Genomic DNA, 18,298 nt, shown 5'->3' with positions numbered 1-18,298 from the left:
TAGATTAGACAAGACAACAGAAAAAAAAAAAAAAGGGAGAACCTAGTAAGAGCCAATGGGGAGAATGTGGCCAGGTGCTCCTGGCGATCATGAACTCTTCTGAGATTTCCCACCAAATGTTAATGTGGATTATGAAAATAGAAAACGTTCACTTTGTTTTATTACATTTACCCTGTTAGAGTTGATAATCCATGCAGGAAGGCTGAGAAAGCGCTAAGATTTCCACCATTCTTGAAAGCCACTACTCTTCTTTAGGTCCCCAGAAGGTGGAGATTAACAAGGAGTTGAGCAAACAGCGTCCTTGAAACATTTGGAGATCTGCTTCGGGTGGCAGATCTTGGAAGCAGCAGACTCAACCAGGAATCAGGAGTTTCTTAAGTATACCTGTCTGTTTCCATGGCTTGTTTCCCTGTGAGGTAGAACAAATGTCAGGGCCAGCTCTGTGTACACAGGAAAATCCAAGAGGTAATTTTGATTTGTTTGTCAGAAATCACAGTAACTGTGTAGGCAGCATGACAGTTATGTGATAAATTGAACTGAGTGTATCATCAAGCCTGGTGCATGTCCTCGATCTGTTATTACTCTTTGTGTGATTCATTCAGCTTCCTAAACAGTCTCAGTTATCCTGGTTGCTTGATGTCTTTGAAATAGGGAAGCCTGGCATAGACAGTGCCTGAAAAGCCGTGCATTTCCAGCCAAAGTCATCATCATCAAGGAAATGCAAATCTAAAGTACTCTGAGATCTTACAGCCCTCAGAATGGCTAAGGTCAAAAAACAAAGGGATATCTCATGCTGATGAAATTGTGAGCCAAGGAGAACACAGTTGCTGGTGGGAGTGCAAATTTGTACTACTATATTGGAAATCAACTTGATGGTTTCTCTGAAAATTGTAAATATTTCTACCTCAGGACCCAGTTGAACCATTCCTTGGCATATATGTAAATGATGCTCCACCAAACTACAAGGGCACTTGCACACCTCTCTTCATAGCAGTACCTGGATTGAAGGTGGGAGGCACTCTAGGAAGAATTAGAAACCTAGGACAATGGAAACCCCCAGGAAACTTGGAGGGTGGCTGTAGCTAAGACTCTTAGAAATGGGGGATGTGGAGTCTGAACTGGCCATCTCCTGTAACCAGGCAAGTCTTCCAATGGAGGGACTGAAACAACAACCCAGCCACCAAACGTTAGACACACAATTTTTCCTGTTTTTAAGATGTTCAAGATAAAAGATGAGGTAGAATTTGTGGAAAGGGCCAAATAATGAATAGCCCAGTTGAGACCCATGCCATGAGAGGGAACCCCCACCCCCACATAATTAACGATATTCTTCTATACTTGCAGACAGGGGTCTAGCATAACTATCATCAGAGAGAGACTTCACCCAGCAGCTCTGGAAACAGATAAAGAGGCTTGGGGAATTTGTGGAAGAGGCAGAGGAAGGGTTGAAGTAGCCACAGTGGTCAAGGACACCACAAGATAATCTACAGATTCAACTAATCTGAGCCCATTGTAACTCATAGAGACTGAACTGTGAACCAGAGACTATGAAAGGGATGGACCTAGGTCCTCTCCACATATGTAACAGTTTCATAGCTTGGTCTTCATGTGGCACTCCTAAAGTGGGAGCAGAGACTGTCTCTGACTGTATTGCCTTCCTTGGCATCCCCTTCTCCTGACTGCAATGCTTCATCTAGCCTGAAAAGGGGAAGATGCACCTAGGCTGACTGCAACGTGATATGAGAAGACTGGTTGTTATTCCTAGGAGGCCTCCTCTTTTCTGAGGGGAAGGGCAGGAAGAGTGGCCAGCAGGGGGCCACTGGAAAGAGGGATTGTGAAGGGAGGAGGGTGAAGCTAAGATCTGAATATAAATAAATAACTGATTAAACATTAAAACATTAATAATAATTTTAAATCCTTACTTTTTCATAGTGATGAGAAGTTAATAAATCTAATGGTAATGAAACAACTTGACTATAACATAGCAAACATGTTCAATTCCATTAGAAGATGCCATTTTTTTAAGAAACATTCCCCCTAGATTCACACATTTCTTAAGTTGTTGTTTCTGTTGCTATTGATGTTTTTTGTTTTAAATTAGATATTTTTTTATTTACATTTCATAGTTTTCCCTCTGAAAATCTCCTCTCACCCTCACCAATCCCCTGCTACCCAACCCACCCACTCCCATTCCTGGTCCTGGGATTCCTCCATACTGTGGCATAGAAAATTCAAAGGACCAAGGGCCTATCCTCTGATTGATGACTAACTAGGCCATTCCCTAATACATATATAGCTAGAGCCACAAGTTCTACCATGTGTTTTCTTTGATTGTTGGTATAGTTCCAAGGAGCTCTGAAGGTACTGGTTAGTTCATATTGATGTTCCTCCTATTGGGCTTCAGTCCCCTTAAGCTCCCTGGGTACTTCTCTGGCTCTTTCACTGGGGACCTTGTGCTCCATCCAATGCATGACTGTGAGCATCCACTACTGTATTTGCCTGGCAGTGGCTGAGCCTCGCAGAAGACAGCTATATCAGGCTCCTGTCAGCAGGCTCTTGTTGGCATCTGCCTAGTGACTGGGTTTGGTGATGGTTTATGGGGTGAGTCCCAGGAGGGGCAGTCTCTGGATGATCCTTCCTTCTGTCTCTGCTCTCAACTTTGTCTCTGTAACTCCCTGCATGGGCATTTTATTCCCCATTCTAAGGAGGAACGAAGTATCCACACTTTGGTCTTCCTTCTTCTTGAGGTTTATGTTTGTTGCAAATTGTATCTTGGGTATTCTAAGTTTCTGGCCAATATCCACTTATCAATGAGTACGTCTCATGGAAGCTTTTGTTGTTTTTAAGGAGTTATTTTTTTTTCTACTAGCTTCATCACTCATATAAAATTTACAGGATTTAAAAATCCTAACTTGTTCTGCTTCTCTGCATGGTCCACACTTCTGCTTCTAATTATCTCTGTTTTGCTTGACCTAGCAGCCTAGTTCTTCCCTTGGCCAGGGAGGTGGGTGCAGCCAGGAGTGGTTAAGAGCAGCTGTGGGCTCCAAATAGAGCAGCAGGTGCTGGAGCAGAGGTGGTGCTTCCACCATCTCTCCCTGACTGCAGTAGCCTGTGTTCAGCCCCTCATCCCTGGAAGAGCTCATCCTTGCCATCCTTGTTAGCACTGCCTATGCTCCTCCCAGTGGCACCAGAGCACTGTGATTTCTTTGGCACTACTTCCTGGTGAGGTGGCATAGGCCTGGTCCCCACACTGGAGTCCTGAGCATAAGCAGCAAGAGCCCAGGTCTAGGATGAAGTTCAAGACCAAACAGACACTGAATATACCCTCAAGGGCTTCAATAATGAACAGCCTGCCTGTGCTTCCACAGCAAGCAGGAGGAAGAGGTGCCTTTGGTGAGTAGCAGTAGTACCCAGAGCAATGGATTGTCCCAGGAGGAAGGTTGGAGACAGAGTAGGAGCCTGGCTGTGCTGCTGTGAGGGAGGTTTATGAAGAGGCTGGAGGTAAAGAAAAATTAGGCAGACTCCTGGGAATATTTGAGCAGACTCAGCACTGGAAGCCCAGAATACATGTTTATGTTCTAACAGTCACTGAACTATTGGAAGGCTGGGAAGACTCTGACTATAGGAAGGAAGAGAGAGTGGTTCAAAGGACATGTAATCAAGGTTCTTCAGTGACATTAGCCTGTCCACACAGAGTATCTAGAAAACTAGAGCTGGGATGTTCTCCAACCAATGAAGAGTCCAGGGTCCCTTCCCTCCCAGATAACAATGCCTTGTTTGTGAGTGCTGCACAGCCCTCTGGGGTGCCTTCCAGTATAAAGTAGAGAATGGAAGCCCCTCCCATTATGCCATGCATATGTCACAAGGAGAGGTTCCTTTCTCTTTTCTTCTAACACCTCTGAGTGCTGCTGGCAAACTGTGCATTTGCTAGGCAGGGATTTCAAATAATTTTCATGTATTTCATCTGCTTTCAAGTCTTTTAAACTAAATAATAAAATAGCAAAAATATTTTTAAGATGCCAAAGGCATGTGGAGGTTTTTTAAAGCCTTCATTGTACTCCATTACTTTGTTTTTCATTTAATAAACTTTTTAATATTATCACTTTGGTCCACTTAACATTGTATGGTTTATTTTGACAGCTCACCTAGTTATTGTGTATATTATTTCCCTGAGTTTTTTCTTACAATATCAAATAGGCTCCAACTGTTTGTTGGGAATTAATGAAAAATTTGGGAATGTAAAGAAATATATCCACCCCAAAACGCAACAGAGTCCTGCTCTCCATTTGTAAACTACAGATTTGGGTTGTTTTTGTATGGGCCAGTAGCCTTTGACAAAGCACTTTAGCTTACTATTTCTGAGAACCTGTTCACAGGCAGAATTATGTTACAGTCAATGTACTAGGACCGGTTCCCCATGGACCCAGTGATTTGATGTGAAAGAGTGTGCTGTTTTTTTAGGGAAAACTGTCAGTACCTGCATGTGACTCAGCACAGCTCATCCTCAATTTCCAAAATTGTGTGTGTGTGTTTCAGGATACATGTGTGTTAGTGTGTGTGTACATGTGTTTGTGTGATATATATAGTATATGTGAACATGTTGACTGTGAGGGATACACACATGTGTGAAATGTCCAGACAAGAAAAGAACATTAAGTGTCCTGTTCTGTTCCTCTCTGTCCTATTCCCTCCAGACTGTGTTAACTATCTGGGCCATTTTTTTGACTCTTCCTCTCTTAAACTGTCTTTTACTGTCCTCCATATATTGCCCTCATTGTATATATTCTTAGGATCTAATTGGTCCAAAAAAGATGAGCTATGCTTATGATGTGATTTGCGCATAGTTAGGGTGGGGAGTAGATCAAGGAAGTATGATGCATGGTGTGATTGCAGAGTAGATGAGATAGTTCTTGCAGAGACCTGAGTAGAAGGAAGGAGATGGGGATTGTTAGATAACAGATGTCAAATTACAATAAGAACAAAGAAATTAATTCTAGTACTTAACATTGTAGAAGGGAAAGTTCAATTCCTAGAAACATATTACATTTGATGGAGAAATAAAGCAAAAATAGTTCCAAGCCTCCAAATGAGAAGATATGACAGGGTGGACAAATGAAAAGACGCTTCAGAAAAAGCATCTTAGGAGAGAAACAATTTGTTTAGCTTACAGTTTCATGTGACTGCCCAGCATTGCAGGAAGTCGTAACAGCTGGTGCTTGAGAGTACTGGTCACATCACTCTGACCTTCCAATGCAGAGACAAATGAACACAGATATGCTCACTAGCTCGCTTGAGTGCTTACTTGTGTTCAGCTCAATTCTCCACCTTTATGCATTTCAGGGCCTCCTCCCTGTCTAGGGAATATTGCCTCTGAGAGTGGGCTGTGGTTTTTGATATCATTTAATTTGACTAAGAGAACCAACCCCAAAGATATGCCCACAGGCCACCCATGGAAAAATCCCTTGTTGAGACTCTCCTCTGAGATTGACTCCAGGTTGTTTCCAACTGACAATTAAAGCTAATCTTCACAGACTTGGTTACAGCAAGTCCTTGTTTAAGAAAAACATTTCTATGTTACAGGTAAGCTGTTCCTTTAAAATAAACCAGAAACTAGTCAAGAGGTTTTATATTCTGACTTTTTTGATGAAAGTACTTTAAAATTCAACCCCCGGATTCTCCATAATCCATAATTTGTTTGCAAAAGAGTATTTAGCCACTTTAAAGGTATCTGATGAGATGAATATTTTCAGGGTTGTATGGTAATGGTCATTATAACTAGGAGAAGAAAATTAAAGAGTGTGGAACAGCTTCTACCACAATACCAACCAACAAGAAAACATTAGGTCAAAATGAAAATGGGAGTTGAAAGCTCCCAATGAAAAGAAATGATAAGTGATTTGATAGTTGTACATTGTGTTCTTGTATTGAATCTTCACAGAGGATAAAGTTGTATGCCAATTAGAAAATCTTTAACATTGCCAACACTCTTGCTAGACAAACACCAAAGTGATCTTGGTTAAAACATATTTTCCTATATCCACTGCAGATATATAAAGAAGACATGTTCCCACAGTAGACAGCCAAAGTTGATCTCAGGGAAACAGGAGATCTGGGGTTCTCTAGTGTAGTATACTGTAGTGCCCTGTGGTGCAGTGTGCTGTGGTGAAGTATAGTGTATTTTCCTGTAGTGTTTGTTGCTTGGTGTGCCTGAGGCCCTGGGCTCCCTCTCCAGTTTAGCCCATTTAGAGAAGCTGAAATTAGAATATCAATTGCCAGATCTTAGGACAGATGTTGGGAGGGTGATGGTGGTCTGGGAGTTGCAATCTAGGCTACCAAGAGATTACCTCTTCTATAGACATTTGGTGGGTTGCAATGGGTCAAATATCTCCAAGGAACTGCTAAAGAGTAATAGATAAGTTCTCAACATACAGAAAATAATGCGATAGATGCCTGAATTGATGGCTGTGCCAGATACCATCTTCTTCAGCAATGTGATCTTACCATTGACTTCCAGAAAGGAAGGGAGAGCAATGGCAGCAGTCTTTAATGATTGGGGAGTGTGTATGAGACTCAATGATGAGCAACCCTAAACAAGGTACCCCAAACTTGGCCCTGTGCTTTTCATTGGGTAGTATATTGTGTTCAGGGGGTGAATTGTCAGAGCATAATAGGGTATTTTCATTTAAACCTCCTTTATATGGGTTTGTGAATTATAAAGCTTCCTCAATTATAGGTTTCCTCATGGCCTTTCAAAAGTCTTCAGTCATTATCCCACCTCTATACTACTTCCTTGTCGTAGTGTGGTTTTGCTTTCTGCCCTGAATTGATGGCTGTGCCAGATACCATCTTCTTCAGCAATGTGGTCTTACCATTGACTTCCAAAAAGGAAGGAAGAGCAATGGCAGCAGTCTTTAATGATTGGGGAGTGTGTATGAGACTCAGTGATGAGCAAATCCAAACAAGATAACTCAAACTTGGACCTGGGCTTTTCATTGGGAAGTATATTATGTTCAGGGGAGTAATTGTCAGAGCATAATAGGGTATTTTCATTTAAACCTCCTTTATATGGGTTTGTGTATTATAAAGCTTCTTCAATTGTAGGTTTCCACATGGCCTTTCAAAAGTCTTCAGTCAGTTATCCGATCTCTATACTACTTCCTTGTCTTAGTGTGGTTTTGCTATCTGCCCTGAGGCACAGGTGTGGGAAACCAACTGGGCAGACCAAATGCAGACATGGTAGATTGTATTTATCCTAAGCCCACTGTCTGATATTGACCTGGATGAAAATGCAATTACACAACTTAGGGGGTAGAAGAATGTACCTTTGGGCATGGGAGGTGGAAGCTGGGGTTCCCTGACTCCTTGGAGTCCATTTGACAATGGAAACCACAGGCAAGAGTTGAAAATGGAGGTTCTGAATTCCATTGGCCTATGTTTAGGAGTTGTGGACAGGGACCCAGGAAATCCTGGACATACAGACAGTGCTGGGTTGCAGGGAGTTCACAGCAGGTTTGAGCCTGCTGGCCTGCAAAGAGACCAGGGCAAGTGGTTCTCAGAATCTTGGACATGCAGGTACTGCTAGAAGTCACAGAGGAGCTGAGCATGGAGGAGGTCAGCAGACTGAGAACTAGCCTGGAAAACAGGGAGTGGGGAATTCTGGGTTGGCTCAGAGGTGGCTAGTCCATGAGTATTGAGGGGCCTTCTGTTGGAGACTTAGATGGCAAGGCTCTGTAGGCAAAGGCTTTTTCTCCGTATAACCCACAGTTGGTTTGCTGAGAGAGACAGTCCTTTGTTCTAAACTGTTTATTGATTGTTTTTCATGGAAATGAAAGCATAACACGTCTTGAGGTTAGACTAGAAGGTAAGTACCTTCTGAGGAAGGAATGTCCAGGAAGGGAAGCTTATTGACTGAACCCTACCATCTTCTAGGTACCTCATTAGCAGGGAGAACCCTATTCTGTTCTAAATGACCACAGGCCATGTTCCTATGGAGAGATTTTTAGATGTATTAGAGAAATACTGTTGTATTTCTCATTTGTTTATTCGACGTGGTCATCCACAGGAGAGTACATTATAACTTTAGCTAAATTTATGACTATAAAGATAGAGCATGGATCCTTTTTTTCATCCTGACATTGGGATCCACATAGTTTGACACATTATCCACATCAAAAGCTCAATTTTCTCTGGAGCTCTGGCTGGCTGGGCACTACTTATGAAGCCTAAACAACATGATACTTGAAGAGTCCCATTCCTCCTGAAACTTCTAGTGTTACAGAACTATTTATGAACCACACATAAATGCAGAATGTCCTTATGATAGAAATAATTAGGGATGATGTTTTATTCATAATTCACTAATTTTATTCAATAACATCTTAAAGTGGGGAGTCAGTTTATACACTATATAGACTTAGCAAAAACACAAATTAATTACTTTAACAAAAATATAATGAAGCTTCAAATGAAAACATAGGAAAACCAAAGACCCAAAGAAATCAAAACTCTAACCAAAAACGAAACACAATAATTAAGCTAAGCATTATTCTCTTGCTGCAGATGTTCAGCACAGACCCACAGCCTGTTGCTGGCCTTGGTAAAATAGTGCAAAGGAAGTCACTGATGGTAATAATCTGTTGAAGATGAATATAGGCGTGCCTCATTGGGATGGGTGTTCTGCTGATGGACTAGTCCTTCCAAGGCTAACATGAGAGATGTTACAGATGATACCTCAAAGTTTTTCAAATTCAAATGACTGGTCACCATGAAATAATTCTTTATGACCCAACAGGATCAGCCAAAATTGGCATTGTCAGAGTCCTGCTGGATATCCAGCAGATCTTGATGTATGTCAGCACTTCTCTGAAGCCTTCCAAACAGGCAGTCTTGCTGGACAGAGGCTAGACAAAATAAAGGCCTCATTACCCATAGCTAACCAAAATAGAAGAAAATGCAGCCCAAGGTTGCCATGGTTACAAGGATTAGATGTGGTTAATTTGCTTTGCACACCCAGTGCTCCTGGTGAACAGTTGTGTCGGAGCAAGATCTTGACCTGGTCTCTGATCTGTTTGAGCTTCTGCAGAATATTTCAGACCTATGGGAGGAAGAGAAAAAAGCCTGTTGAGATCTTGCCATGTCAGCGATCCAGCAAACCCCAGCTTTACTCAGCAGGACAATCCAGTATGATCTTTCATCTGAGATCTTTCCTGTATCCCTACAGGAGAAGGGGCAGAGAGCACCTGGGCCTGGATGTTTTTCTCAAATGTAAAAAATTGCTTGACACTGAACTGTGAACTAGAAACTGTGCTGGAGTTAAAGTAAAACACCACATTTCTCCAATAGTCTAAATACTTTCTATTGATAAATAAATGTGTATCAGTATCTGAATCTAACATTGAACAGAGGCCTTCTAGGGAGCCTAGCATATGTTGAAGTGAAGGCACTTCTTGTTTCTGGAGTGCAGAATCCTTCTTGGCTCTCCTTGTGAACCCCTATATGTGGGAATCCGCAGAGAAACCATCTCACAGGAAATCCATGCACATTGAAAGGATACTGTAATCAGTAAGAGTGTGCTTCATGCAAATCTTTCCAAGGGTAAGGACTGAACTCTAAAAGGATATACAGGAAGGAAAAAAAAAAAAACCAAAAATCAATAGCCCCGCTGTGCTTATGGCTCCTTAGGTACTGCCATCCTGTGTTAGTACCTCATCTCAGAGACAGCGAAAGGACTCTGCATCTTTTCAGCCAGGCCAGGACAAACCTGCACACACATACCCACTGAGAGACAGAGAGAGACAGAGAAAGAGAGAGAGAGAGACAGAGACAGAGACAGAGACAGAGACACAGAGAGAGAGACAGAGAGAGAGAGAGAGAGACAGAGACACAGAGACAGAGACACAGAGACAGAGAAGACACACCCACACACAGACCTAGGCAGAGATACAGAAAGAGATGAGAGAGACAGAGAGAGATCCAGACACACATATTCCTACATTTCTGAACGAATACAAGCACTTGTATTCACACATACAAGTGTATTTCATTGAAGAAACATGTTTACTTTACAAGCTAATGATAAAAACAGAGACCTCCCAGGATAGTACAGAGCCAGAATTAAAAAAAAAAAAACATTTAATTGAAAAATAAAAGGCTGAAGATGTAGCTCAGCATTTAGCAACAGTGTCTGGTCTTCTTGGCTTCCAGAGTTGAATTCCCAGCAAAAACATGGTTGCTTACAACCGTCTTCAGAAGGATCTGAAGACCTCTTCTGGAGTTTCTGAAGAGAGGAATAGTGTACTCACATACGTTAAAGAAATGTTTTTTTTTTTTTCTTAAAAGAAAATAATCTTGACTGGGATAAGAACATAGTACGCATAGCCTATAGACAGCTCAGTCAATAATGTGCTTTATCCTAATAAACAGAAAATGGAAATATGGGTTTGTGGCCAAAGCTGCTTAGGAAGTTCCCAAGGCTATGCACAGTAGGTTTGTTTCCCAGCAAAGGCACACTGGATGGAGGTAGACCAGCCTGTTCCTGACTCTTCTCACTGTTCCTCAGTGGCTGCAAAGTGAGCAGAATCTTCCAATAGGCCCTTCATTTACAATATCCTGTGTGAGTCTGGATATAAGCTAGGAGCCCAGGCAACTAGTAAATCTCCATATCCAGGATGCTAAGTGAAACTTCTTTCCCTGTAAGGAGATTCTGCCAGAGATGTTTTGAGGAAAATAAGTCTGAATAGTTCACAGTCAAATGGTTGCATGTGTTATTCCACTAGGCAATACTCCATGGAAAGGTTGGACTCAGTGTAATTTTCACTGCTTTACTGATGGGCTTATGGAAAGTTTCTAGGTCAGGGCTGCTATGAGGAATATCCCTAAAACCATGAGGTGCCCTAATTTTTCTGTGGACACCTACTGCTTGTTCTGGAATTGCCAGGTCCCTGCGCAATGCAGTACAATGTTTTTAAGAGTTGGACATGGCATCTCACAGGGTGACCCCATTTGAATCCACCAGCAATGTCTGAGTATCCTCATTTCTCCCCAGCCTCCTTGAGGATGATTTTAACACCGAGTGAATGATGTTGAATAAGAGTAGTCACAGAGTGCTACAGAGAGACCAGTGTTTGTTCTGTAGACAATCATGAGTCTAAGGGGCTGTCTGAGGCAGTCCTGTTCTTGCATTTCACCATAGGTATGCACCTTAAGATTAGTACATTATCAACACCAAGCCACTCATTCTTTCAAATCATAACACCCTGAACAAACTCCAAGTCAAGAACAACTGAGTGAAGCATGGGCAAAGTTGGAAAGAAAATGGTAGCAAGGAAGGAGGAAAACAAACTGGGATGCTGATAAGATGCAACAAGTCCCCTGATCTTCCAGTGGGCAGTCACTATTCACTGAGTACAGAGAAGGAACACAAAGTATTTTCTTTTTGGTATTATTATTTTTTATGAGATATTTTCTTCATTTACGTTTCCAATGCTATCCCAAAACTGTCCCATACCCCCTCAACTCTACACACCCACTCCCACAACTAGGCCATCTTCTGATACATATGCAGCTAGAGACACGAGCTCCTGGGGGTACTGGTTAGTTCATATTGTTGTTCCACTTGTAGGATTGCAGGTCCCTTTAGTTCCTTGGGTACTTTCTCTAGCTCCTCCATTAGGAGCCCTGTGATCCATCTAACAGTGAGAATCCACTTTTGTGTTTGCTAGGCCCCGGCTTAGCCTCTCAAGAGACAGCTATATCAGGGTCATTTCAGCAAAATCTTGCTAGTGTATGCAAGGGTGTCAGCGTTTGGAGGCTGATTATGGGATGGATCCCCTGGTGTGGCAGTCTCTAGATGGTCCATCCTTTTGTCTCAGTTCCAAACTTTGTCTCTGTAACTCCTTACATGTGTGTTTTGTCCCCAATTCTAAGAAGGATCAAAGTGTCCACACTTTGGTCTTCATTCTTCTTGAGTTTCATGTGTTTTGCAAATTGTATCTAATAGAGGAACACTCCTCCATTGTTGGTGGGATTGCAAGCTTGTACAAGCACTCTGGAAATCAGCCTGACGGTTCCTCAGATAATTGGACATAGTACTACTGGAGGATCCTGCAATACCTCTCCTGGGCATATACCCAGAAAATGTTACACCCAGTAAGAAGTACACATGTTCCACTATGTTCATAGCAGCCTTATTTATAATAGCCAGAAGCTGGAAAGGACTCAGATGCCCCTCAACAGAGGAATGGATACAGAAAATGTGGTACATTTACACAATGGAGTACTACTCAGCTATTAAAAAGAATGAATTCATGAAATTCCTAGGCAAATGGATGGACCTGTTGGGCAGCATCCTGAGTGAGGAGACCCAAACACAAAAGAACTTACATGATATGTACTCACTGATAAGTGGGTATTAGCCCAGAGATTTAGAATACCCCAGATATAAGATACAATTTGCAAAACACATGAAACTCAAGGAACACAAAGTCTTAGCCAGCCTTTTTGACTCTCAGGCACATTGATTTGACTCAGTAGCCTACTCCTTACTTCCAGTTACCACAATCCTTTGTTTTCCCACAAATGATTTTAGTACAGTTAAATTCTTTTCCCTCTCAATTCTCTTGAAAATCTGACTTTATACATTTTTTGTCTTCTTTAGTTCTAGTGAGCTAGGTGGACAGGCATGATGATGGGCTGCTGTATTTGATGTTTTTCCAAGGCAATATGAACTGACTGAGTACTTTTCTCATTAAATATTTTGCCTATTAACAATTAAGATGTTTTCTGAACAAGTGAATATATGAATATATATAGATACAATTAAATACATATATGTATAGAGACACACAAGTGCATCCCTACACACACACACACACACACACACATGCACACACACACATACAAAAAGAATACATGAATACACACTTGTATTAAAAAGAACTTACAAGCACCTAACATTACACAAATTCAAAACACATGTGGTCAAACACCCCTGGGCAAAAGCACAGAAACACACATGCACACACACACACACACACACTCACCCCAGTGAAAACACTGCTATATTACAGCACATTTCCTGTTACTTGAGGAATTAATGATACCTAAGGTGTGTTAAAGGCTCTTAGGTTAACCCAGTGTGCCCTGGCCTGTATTTATTTCTTCTTCAGGAACTCTTTCCATTCAGATACTGGCCGATCCTACAAGTATGGTATAAGTTCTGCACATACAAGCTGGTGCACACAAGATTCAAGGTCTTAATTACAGAGTTCCAAGAACATCTTACAGCAAGCTCAAAGTTCAAATATATTCTGCTCTCTAAACCTACCTTGGCTACTTCTCAGAAGACCCTGGTAGCATCAATAAAAAGTTAGTTGCAGTTATTATCCAGGATCTTTTCATAACATTGCTGTTCATGTGATATAAAATTCATCTCTAATGTCAGTCAAAAGGAGGCTCATGAATTGACATGCAAGGATATTATGAAATGTAGCAGTCTGAAAAACTATGAGGGGGAATCTGTACTAAAGCAAAGCCATGCCATGATATACTAAGCAAAACGTTGTCAGGTGAGGGATGCAGTGTAGGGTTCCCTGAATCCTCTTGGTGAAGATAGTAAGACACATCATGCAATTCTAGGGGGCTAATTTAGTTCAAGATAGGCAAAGATCTCTAATTGCTATGTTTAAAATACATATTTTGTATAACTTTCTGTTTCTTACTAAAGAATTTAATTATAAAGCAATAAAATTGGACCCTACCCTTCTGTCCTAGGAGAGGACTGGCTCAAGCCCCTCTTGGTGAGTTGCCATAGAGCAGAACAGAGGACCTGGTTCCTAGATAATTTAGGAAGTGGCTTTTTAGGCACCTCTCCATACAGTAGAGACTTGAGTGGTTGCTGTCAGCTGTCCAGGATATCCTCTGCCTAGAGTGGCAAGCTAGAGGTGGCTGACTGGGATGGGGAGGAGAGGGCATGGCAGAAATCCAATTTCTTCAAAAGAGGGTAACTACGCAGAAAGTCTTGGAAATGATCACAGAAGTATAAAACTGGATGAGACATAGGAGAGAGCCTGGATAAGGTGCAGGATGGTTACATAGGCTGGACTGTGTTTATGATTACACATTAGGGCATTCTGCCCATGATACTTCATTCATCCTACCTGCTGCTGCTTAGTATAGTGGTCTTTGATCTTCTGGCTGCCTTCTTTACATAGTATTTTTGTTGCTATGTTGCATTCTTCCAATGCAGTCTGATCCCTTAGCAGCTGTCTGTTCTCACTCCTCAACATCCTGACTTTGTGCTGGATGAGCTTAGATTCAATCAGGAGGTGGCAGTTCCTAAAGCTGAGCCACAAAAAAAAAAAAAAACATGGTGATTCCAGGCAGCATCCATCCATCTTCCTCCCATTCCTCCAAGCACCATTCCTTCATCATGGGCTCTGATCCCCAGACAGCCCCAGACAAGTATCCAGATTGGCCATAGAGGGAGATCAAATCCAGAGGACTGCCACTTTCCAGAAGACCCAAGGTACTTTGAAAACCCTGACATCTTCAGGGACTCATGTATCTTTCAGAAAAGAACATGGTGTCTATATGTGCTTATGAGTCTGTGGTATTAAAAAACCACCTGTAGGTATAGGGCAAAATTCTCTAGGAGTGAAGATACCCAAGCATCACACTATCTTTCTATGTTTCTCCTGGAAACCCCATCTATGAATCTACTTTCAGAGCTCAAAAGGTCCAAGGTTGATTGATATCTCCATCATCTTAGAAACATTTTCGATCTTGAGGATACTGAGTTGGAAAGGACAGTGACTTGAGGGGCTCCCAGACTCTTCACACTTGGTCAAAATGAGTCTAAGATGTTAAAATCTTAGTGCCTTGTTTGAAGGAGGCAGGCTTCCTGTTTAGAGACTAAGAGTATAGAACCTGAGCCCCATGTTAGTTCAAAGACAAGGATTGTCAGACATATCCTGGGCCTATTTCTTGGGTCATGACCCTGTTAGTCACTCACCAGTAGAACTGATTTTCTTTAGTCAACTCCTTACACTTGGACAAGGCCTCACTGATGTCCTGGGGCATTCTCTTCAGGTCAGTCATCACCTGGTCATGTTGCATCTCAAGCATATATGTCTCAAAGTTGATCCTGTGGGAGGGCATGGCCCAAGCAACAAATTGTCCCGTGAACTAAGGATACAAGGATCATTTCAATTCAAGCTGAATCATGAACTAGCCTACCCCATATATGGCACTGGACCTAGCTCCTTCTTACCTTTTCCACTTGGTGCTTATTAAAATTATTGCTCTTCAGCTTGGGCCAGTAAGCCCAGGGAAGAAAAAGCAGGGTGCTGATCTGCTTCAGCTCCCTGAAGGGGTTTGAAAGAATAGACTGACTCTCCCAGAACTTTCCAGGAATCTGTGTCACAGGCCTGGGTCCACGTTAAACCTGTATTATTCTCCTCCTGGTTTTAGACAAGGAATTGCCAATCCTTGACTCTATTGCTACAAAAATTCCCAAAGGACATAATCATATCTACAGGGAAAAGCCTTTATAACACACCAGGAGATTCCAATGTGCATTCACGGTGAGCACAGAGGTCAAGACCTGTGCTACTCAAAATGAACCTCCCTGGCTTCTTCACTGTTATTGCCTGGAAATGGAGTCAGGACAAACTCAATGATATATTACTTGACACAGACTCTCTAGATCTTAAGCTGCACACACAGGAACACAGACACACAGGAACACACACACACAGGAACACACACATCCACAAAAGCACACTCGAGATCACATGCACACAGTATCTCTCTCAGTCTCTGTCTCTCTGTCAGTCTCTGTTTCTATCTCTTTTACACACACACACTCACAAACAGACAGACACAAGACACACACACACACACACACACACACACACATACACACACACTTACAATCAGAATGCCAAATAAATGAAATGATTGGCTTTATCTGAGAGTATAATGAACAAAAATTGAGAAAAACAGTGATGAACTGCAGCCAATCCAGTCATACTGAGAGGCAGTATGTGGGAAAGTCTGCTCCAGCTGTTGACTGGACCATTTGGATCCAAATTATAGCCTGGTCAATTATGGAAAGGATTGGCTATAAACAAACATTACCTAGCAACTCCCACAAACCAACACCTGTGTAAGCTTCTTAAATGGCAGGATGAGAGCTCACACATTACTACCTTCATCCCCAGACTGTAATTCATGCCACAGCCTCTGAATTACTTTTGGAGGAATGAAAAGTGCGTGTGACCCCATCTCACTCCTATCTGAACTTGAAGTTCTGTGTCGACAGTCCAATCAGCAAAATTGATTTGGATATGCAGACAGCCTGGAGTTGTAGCCACCTGTGGTATGAGGGAATCTGGGCTTAACAGGGATGGCCCAAGATAGTCAGCAGAGTACTGGGCATAAAGACTACCTGTCATTTAAATCCTTGATAGTGTAATTGGCCAGAATTCCCTGAAGTTCTTCTCTGGCATTTTTTATGTTCTGGAGCTCTCTTTTGAGCTTCTCCAACTTCTCGAGTCTCTTCTCCTGCTCATTGATGGTGGGGGGTTGGGATGATGGCTCCCCAACAGACCCTGTAGGTAGAAAAACACTAGTAACCTTGTAGAGATAATAGGGCAGGGAAAGGGAAACCATGCTTTGTCCTACACAGAAGCCTGAGGAAGGGGAAAACCTAGAGACACCAAGAATCCCTGATAGTGCATCATAGGTATCTTCAAGCTGGGCTCCTCAGCTAGGTCCCTGTTCACAACCATGATCACTAAGCATATACCTGACTTCCTCTTGTAATCGCCCTAGCCCTGAAATTCTTAAGCTGTACCAGGCAAGAATAAGTGGAGGGCATTGTCAGCTCATATCTGACAACAAAGTCTGTACCTCTTAGCACACTAGCCAACACTTTTCTAGTCTTCTTCAAATGCATGATGAGAGCTCCTACACTACTACAGGAACCCCAGACTGTGAATCAGTCCACATCACGTGTGTTCCATACCAAAGTGTCTGAGACCTTGATTCATAGGCAGGGGAATAGCCCTCTCTGTTCTTGGCATCACATGCTCATGTAACCTAGAGGAAACTATATTAAGATGAAGTGCATGAACACTCTATCCTGAGAACAACACTTTTCTATTCTCACAGAGCTTGCTCTGCATAATTTTTCATTCAGGGGGAAATTAAGTTCTCTCAGCAAAGCAACTGCAGGCTTTTCAATACCAGGCTGTCTGTAAAACTAATCATCAGACACTCTTGACTCTGGTTCTACCACTGAGGAATACGAAGGATCCAGATCATAATCCCTATTCCTGGAAGGACCAGCTGAAGCCCACATCCTCTCGGCAGCTCCCCAAACCTTGCCCAGGACTCACTGTGCCATCTCCATGACCAGTTGTTTCTTGCCCTTTCCCACCATGACGGGCGGCTGGACTCTTTCTGCCTTGTTCTGGTGTCTGTGTGTATTCTATTCTCTCTCTGAAATACCCTGAGGAACATGGACAACATGCCTCCTTGGGAACCCATGAGGATCTGAAGGAGTACCCCACAAGCCTCTCTGGTTACCACAACACTGGTGACATCACAGAAGATTTTAGGGTTCTCTTGGATACAAGAGATTGTCTGGGAAGTGACTACTGATGATGTCACTGGGAAATTCCATAGCCTACCAGCTTGCCCCATCTTGACCAGTTTCTGAGGTGCCCTTTCCTGGAGTTTCTCTTTTGCCCCTGGGGATACCTCTTGGCAACATCTCCTTCCAAATCTAGAGTTATCTCTCTGCTTCACTACAAGTCCAGTGTTCAATGGGGTGAGTTTGTTAGTGCCATGGCATGGGTAGCTCATCTTTGTTAGGATCCTTTTATGAGGGAGATTCTTCTCCAATATAAATCTACTTCTGGGGTCCATTCATGGAACAAACAATCGATTTACCCAGGTGTCTCTGTTTCCCAGAGGCCAAAAACCTACTTCTGCACCTTTACTTTTACACAAGTTGGATTCTATGTTTTAGAGTGCAACTGCCTTGAGAGGAGACACTGTTTGAATATATTGAGCCATGTGATTTCACACAATCTCTGATTTACAACCCCATTTCTTTTCTTTTTTTTCCTATTGAAAATTCCATTTTATTGTCCTCTTTTTTTAAATTTTTAATATTTTTTATTACATATTTTCCTCAATTACATTTCCAATGCTATCCCAAAAGTCCCCCATAGCGCCCCCCACTTCCTTACCCACCCATTCCCATTATTTTGGCCCTGGCATTCCCTATATT

At 42.2% G+C, this 18,298-nt stretch overlaps 1 protein-coding gene, 1 long non-coding RNA gene and 1 pseudogene across 2 annotated transcripts in view; 2 read left to right on the top strand and 1 right to left on the bottom strand.

Moving 5' to 3' along the window:
• Nucleotides 1-18,298, top strand: part of LOC147001783 (uncharacterized) — a 51,991-nt gene that overhangs the window by 23,738 nt on the left and 9,955 nt on the right. The gene's annotated exons all lie outside the window — the stretch shown is intronic.
• LOC147001785 (diphosphoinositol polyphosphate phosphohydrolase NUDT4B pseudogene) lies at nucleotides 1,098-3,824 on the top strand (annotated as a pseudogene).
• Nucleotides 8,924-17,706, bottom strand: LOC147001784 (disks large homolog 5-like). The gene is made up of 5 exons (XM_085829007.1): nucleotides 17,694-17,706; nucleotides 16,448-16,610; nucleotides 15,011-15,142; nucleotides 14,157-14,340; nucleotides 8,924-9,094 (listed from the first exon to the last, which is right to left on the bottom strand). Exons 1-5 carry the CDS (start codon nucleotides 17,704-17,706, stop codon nucleotides 9,089-9,091), a joined length of 498 nt encoding a protein of 165 aa, XP_085685133.1. The 3' UTR covers nucleotides 8,924-9,088.

This window comes from Mus caroli, unplaced genomic scaffold, assembly GCF_978045245.1.
Source record: "Mus caroli unplaced genomic scaffold, Mus_caroli_1 scaffold_12, whole genome shotgun sequence".
Classification (NCBI taxonomy): domain Eukaryota; kingdom Metazoa; phylum Chordata; class Mammalia; order Rodentia; family Muridae; genus Mus; species Mus caroli.
Note: the sequence above shows the minus strand (reverse complement) of the source record. Positions and strands in the feature narration are given on the sequence as shown.

Coding starts and splice junctions, on each gene's coding strand:
- LOC147001784 (XM_085829007.1), bottom strand. Junction 15,143..16,447: donor ATCAAGGATTTAAATGACAG/GTAGTCTTTATG, acceptor GCCCTCCCACAG/GATCAACTTTGAGACATATA. Junction 14,341..15,010: donor AAAGAAAATCAGTTCTACTG/GTGAGTGACTAA, acceptor TTTGTGGCTCAG/CTTTAGGAACTGCCACCTCC.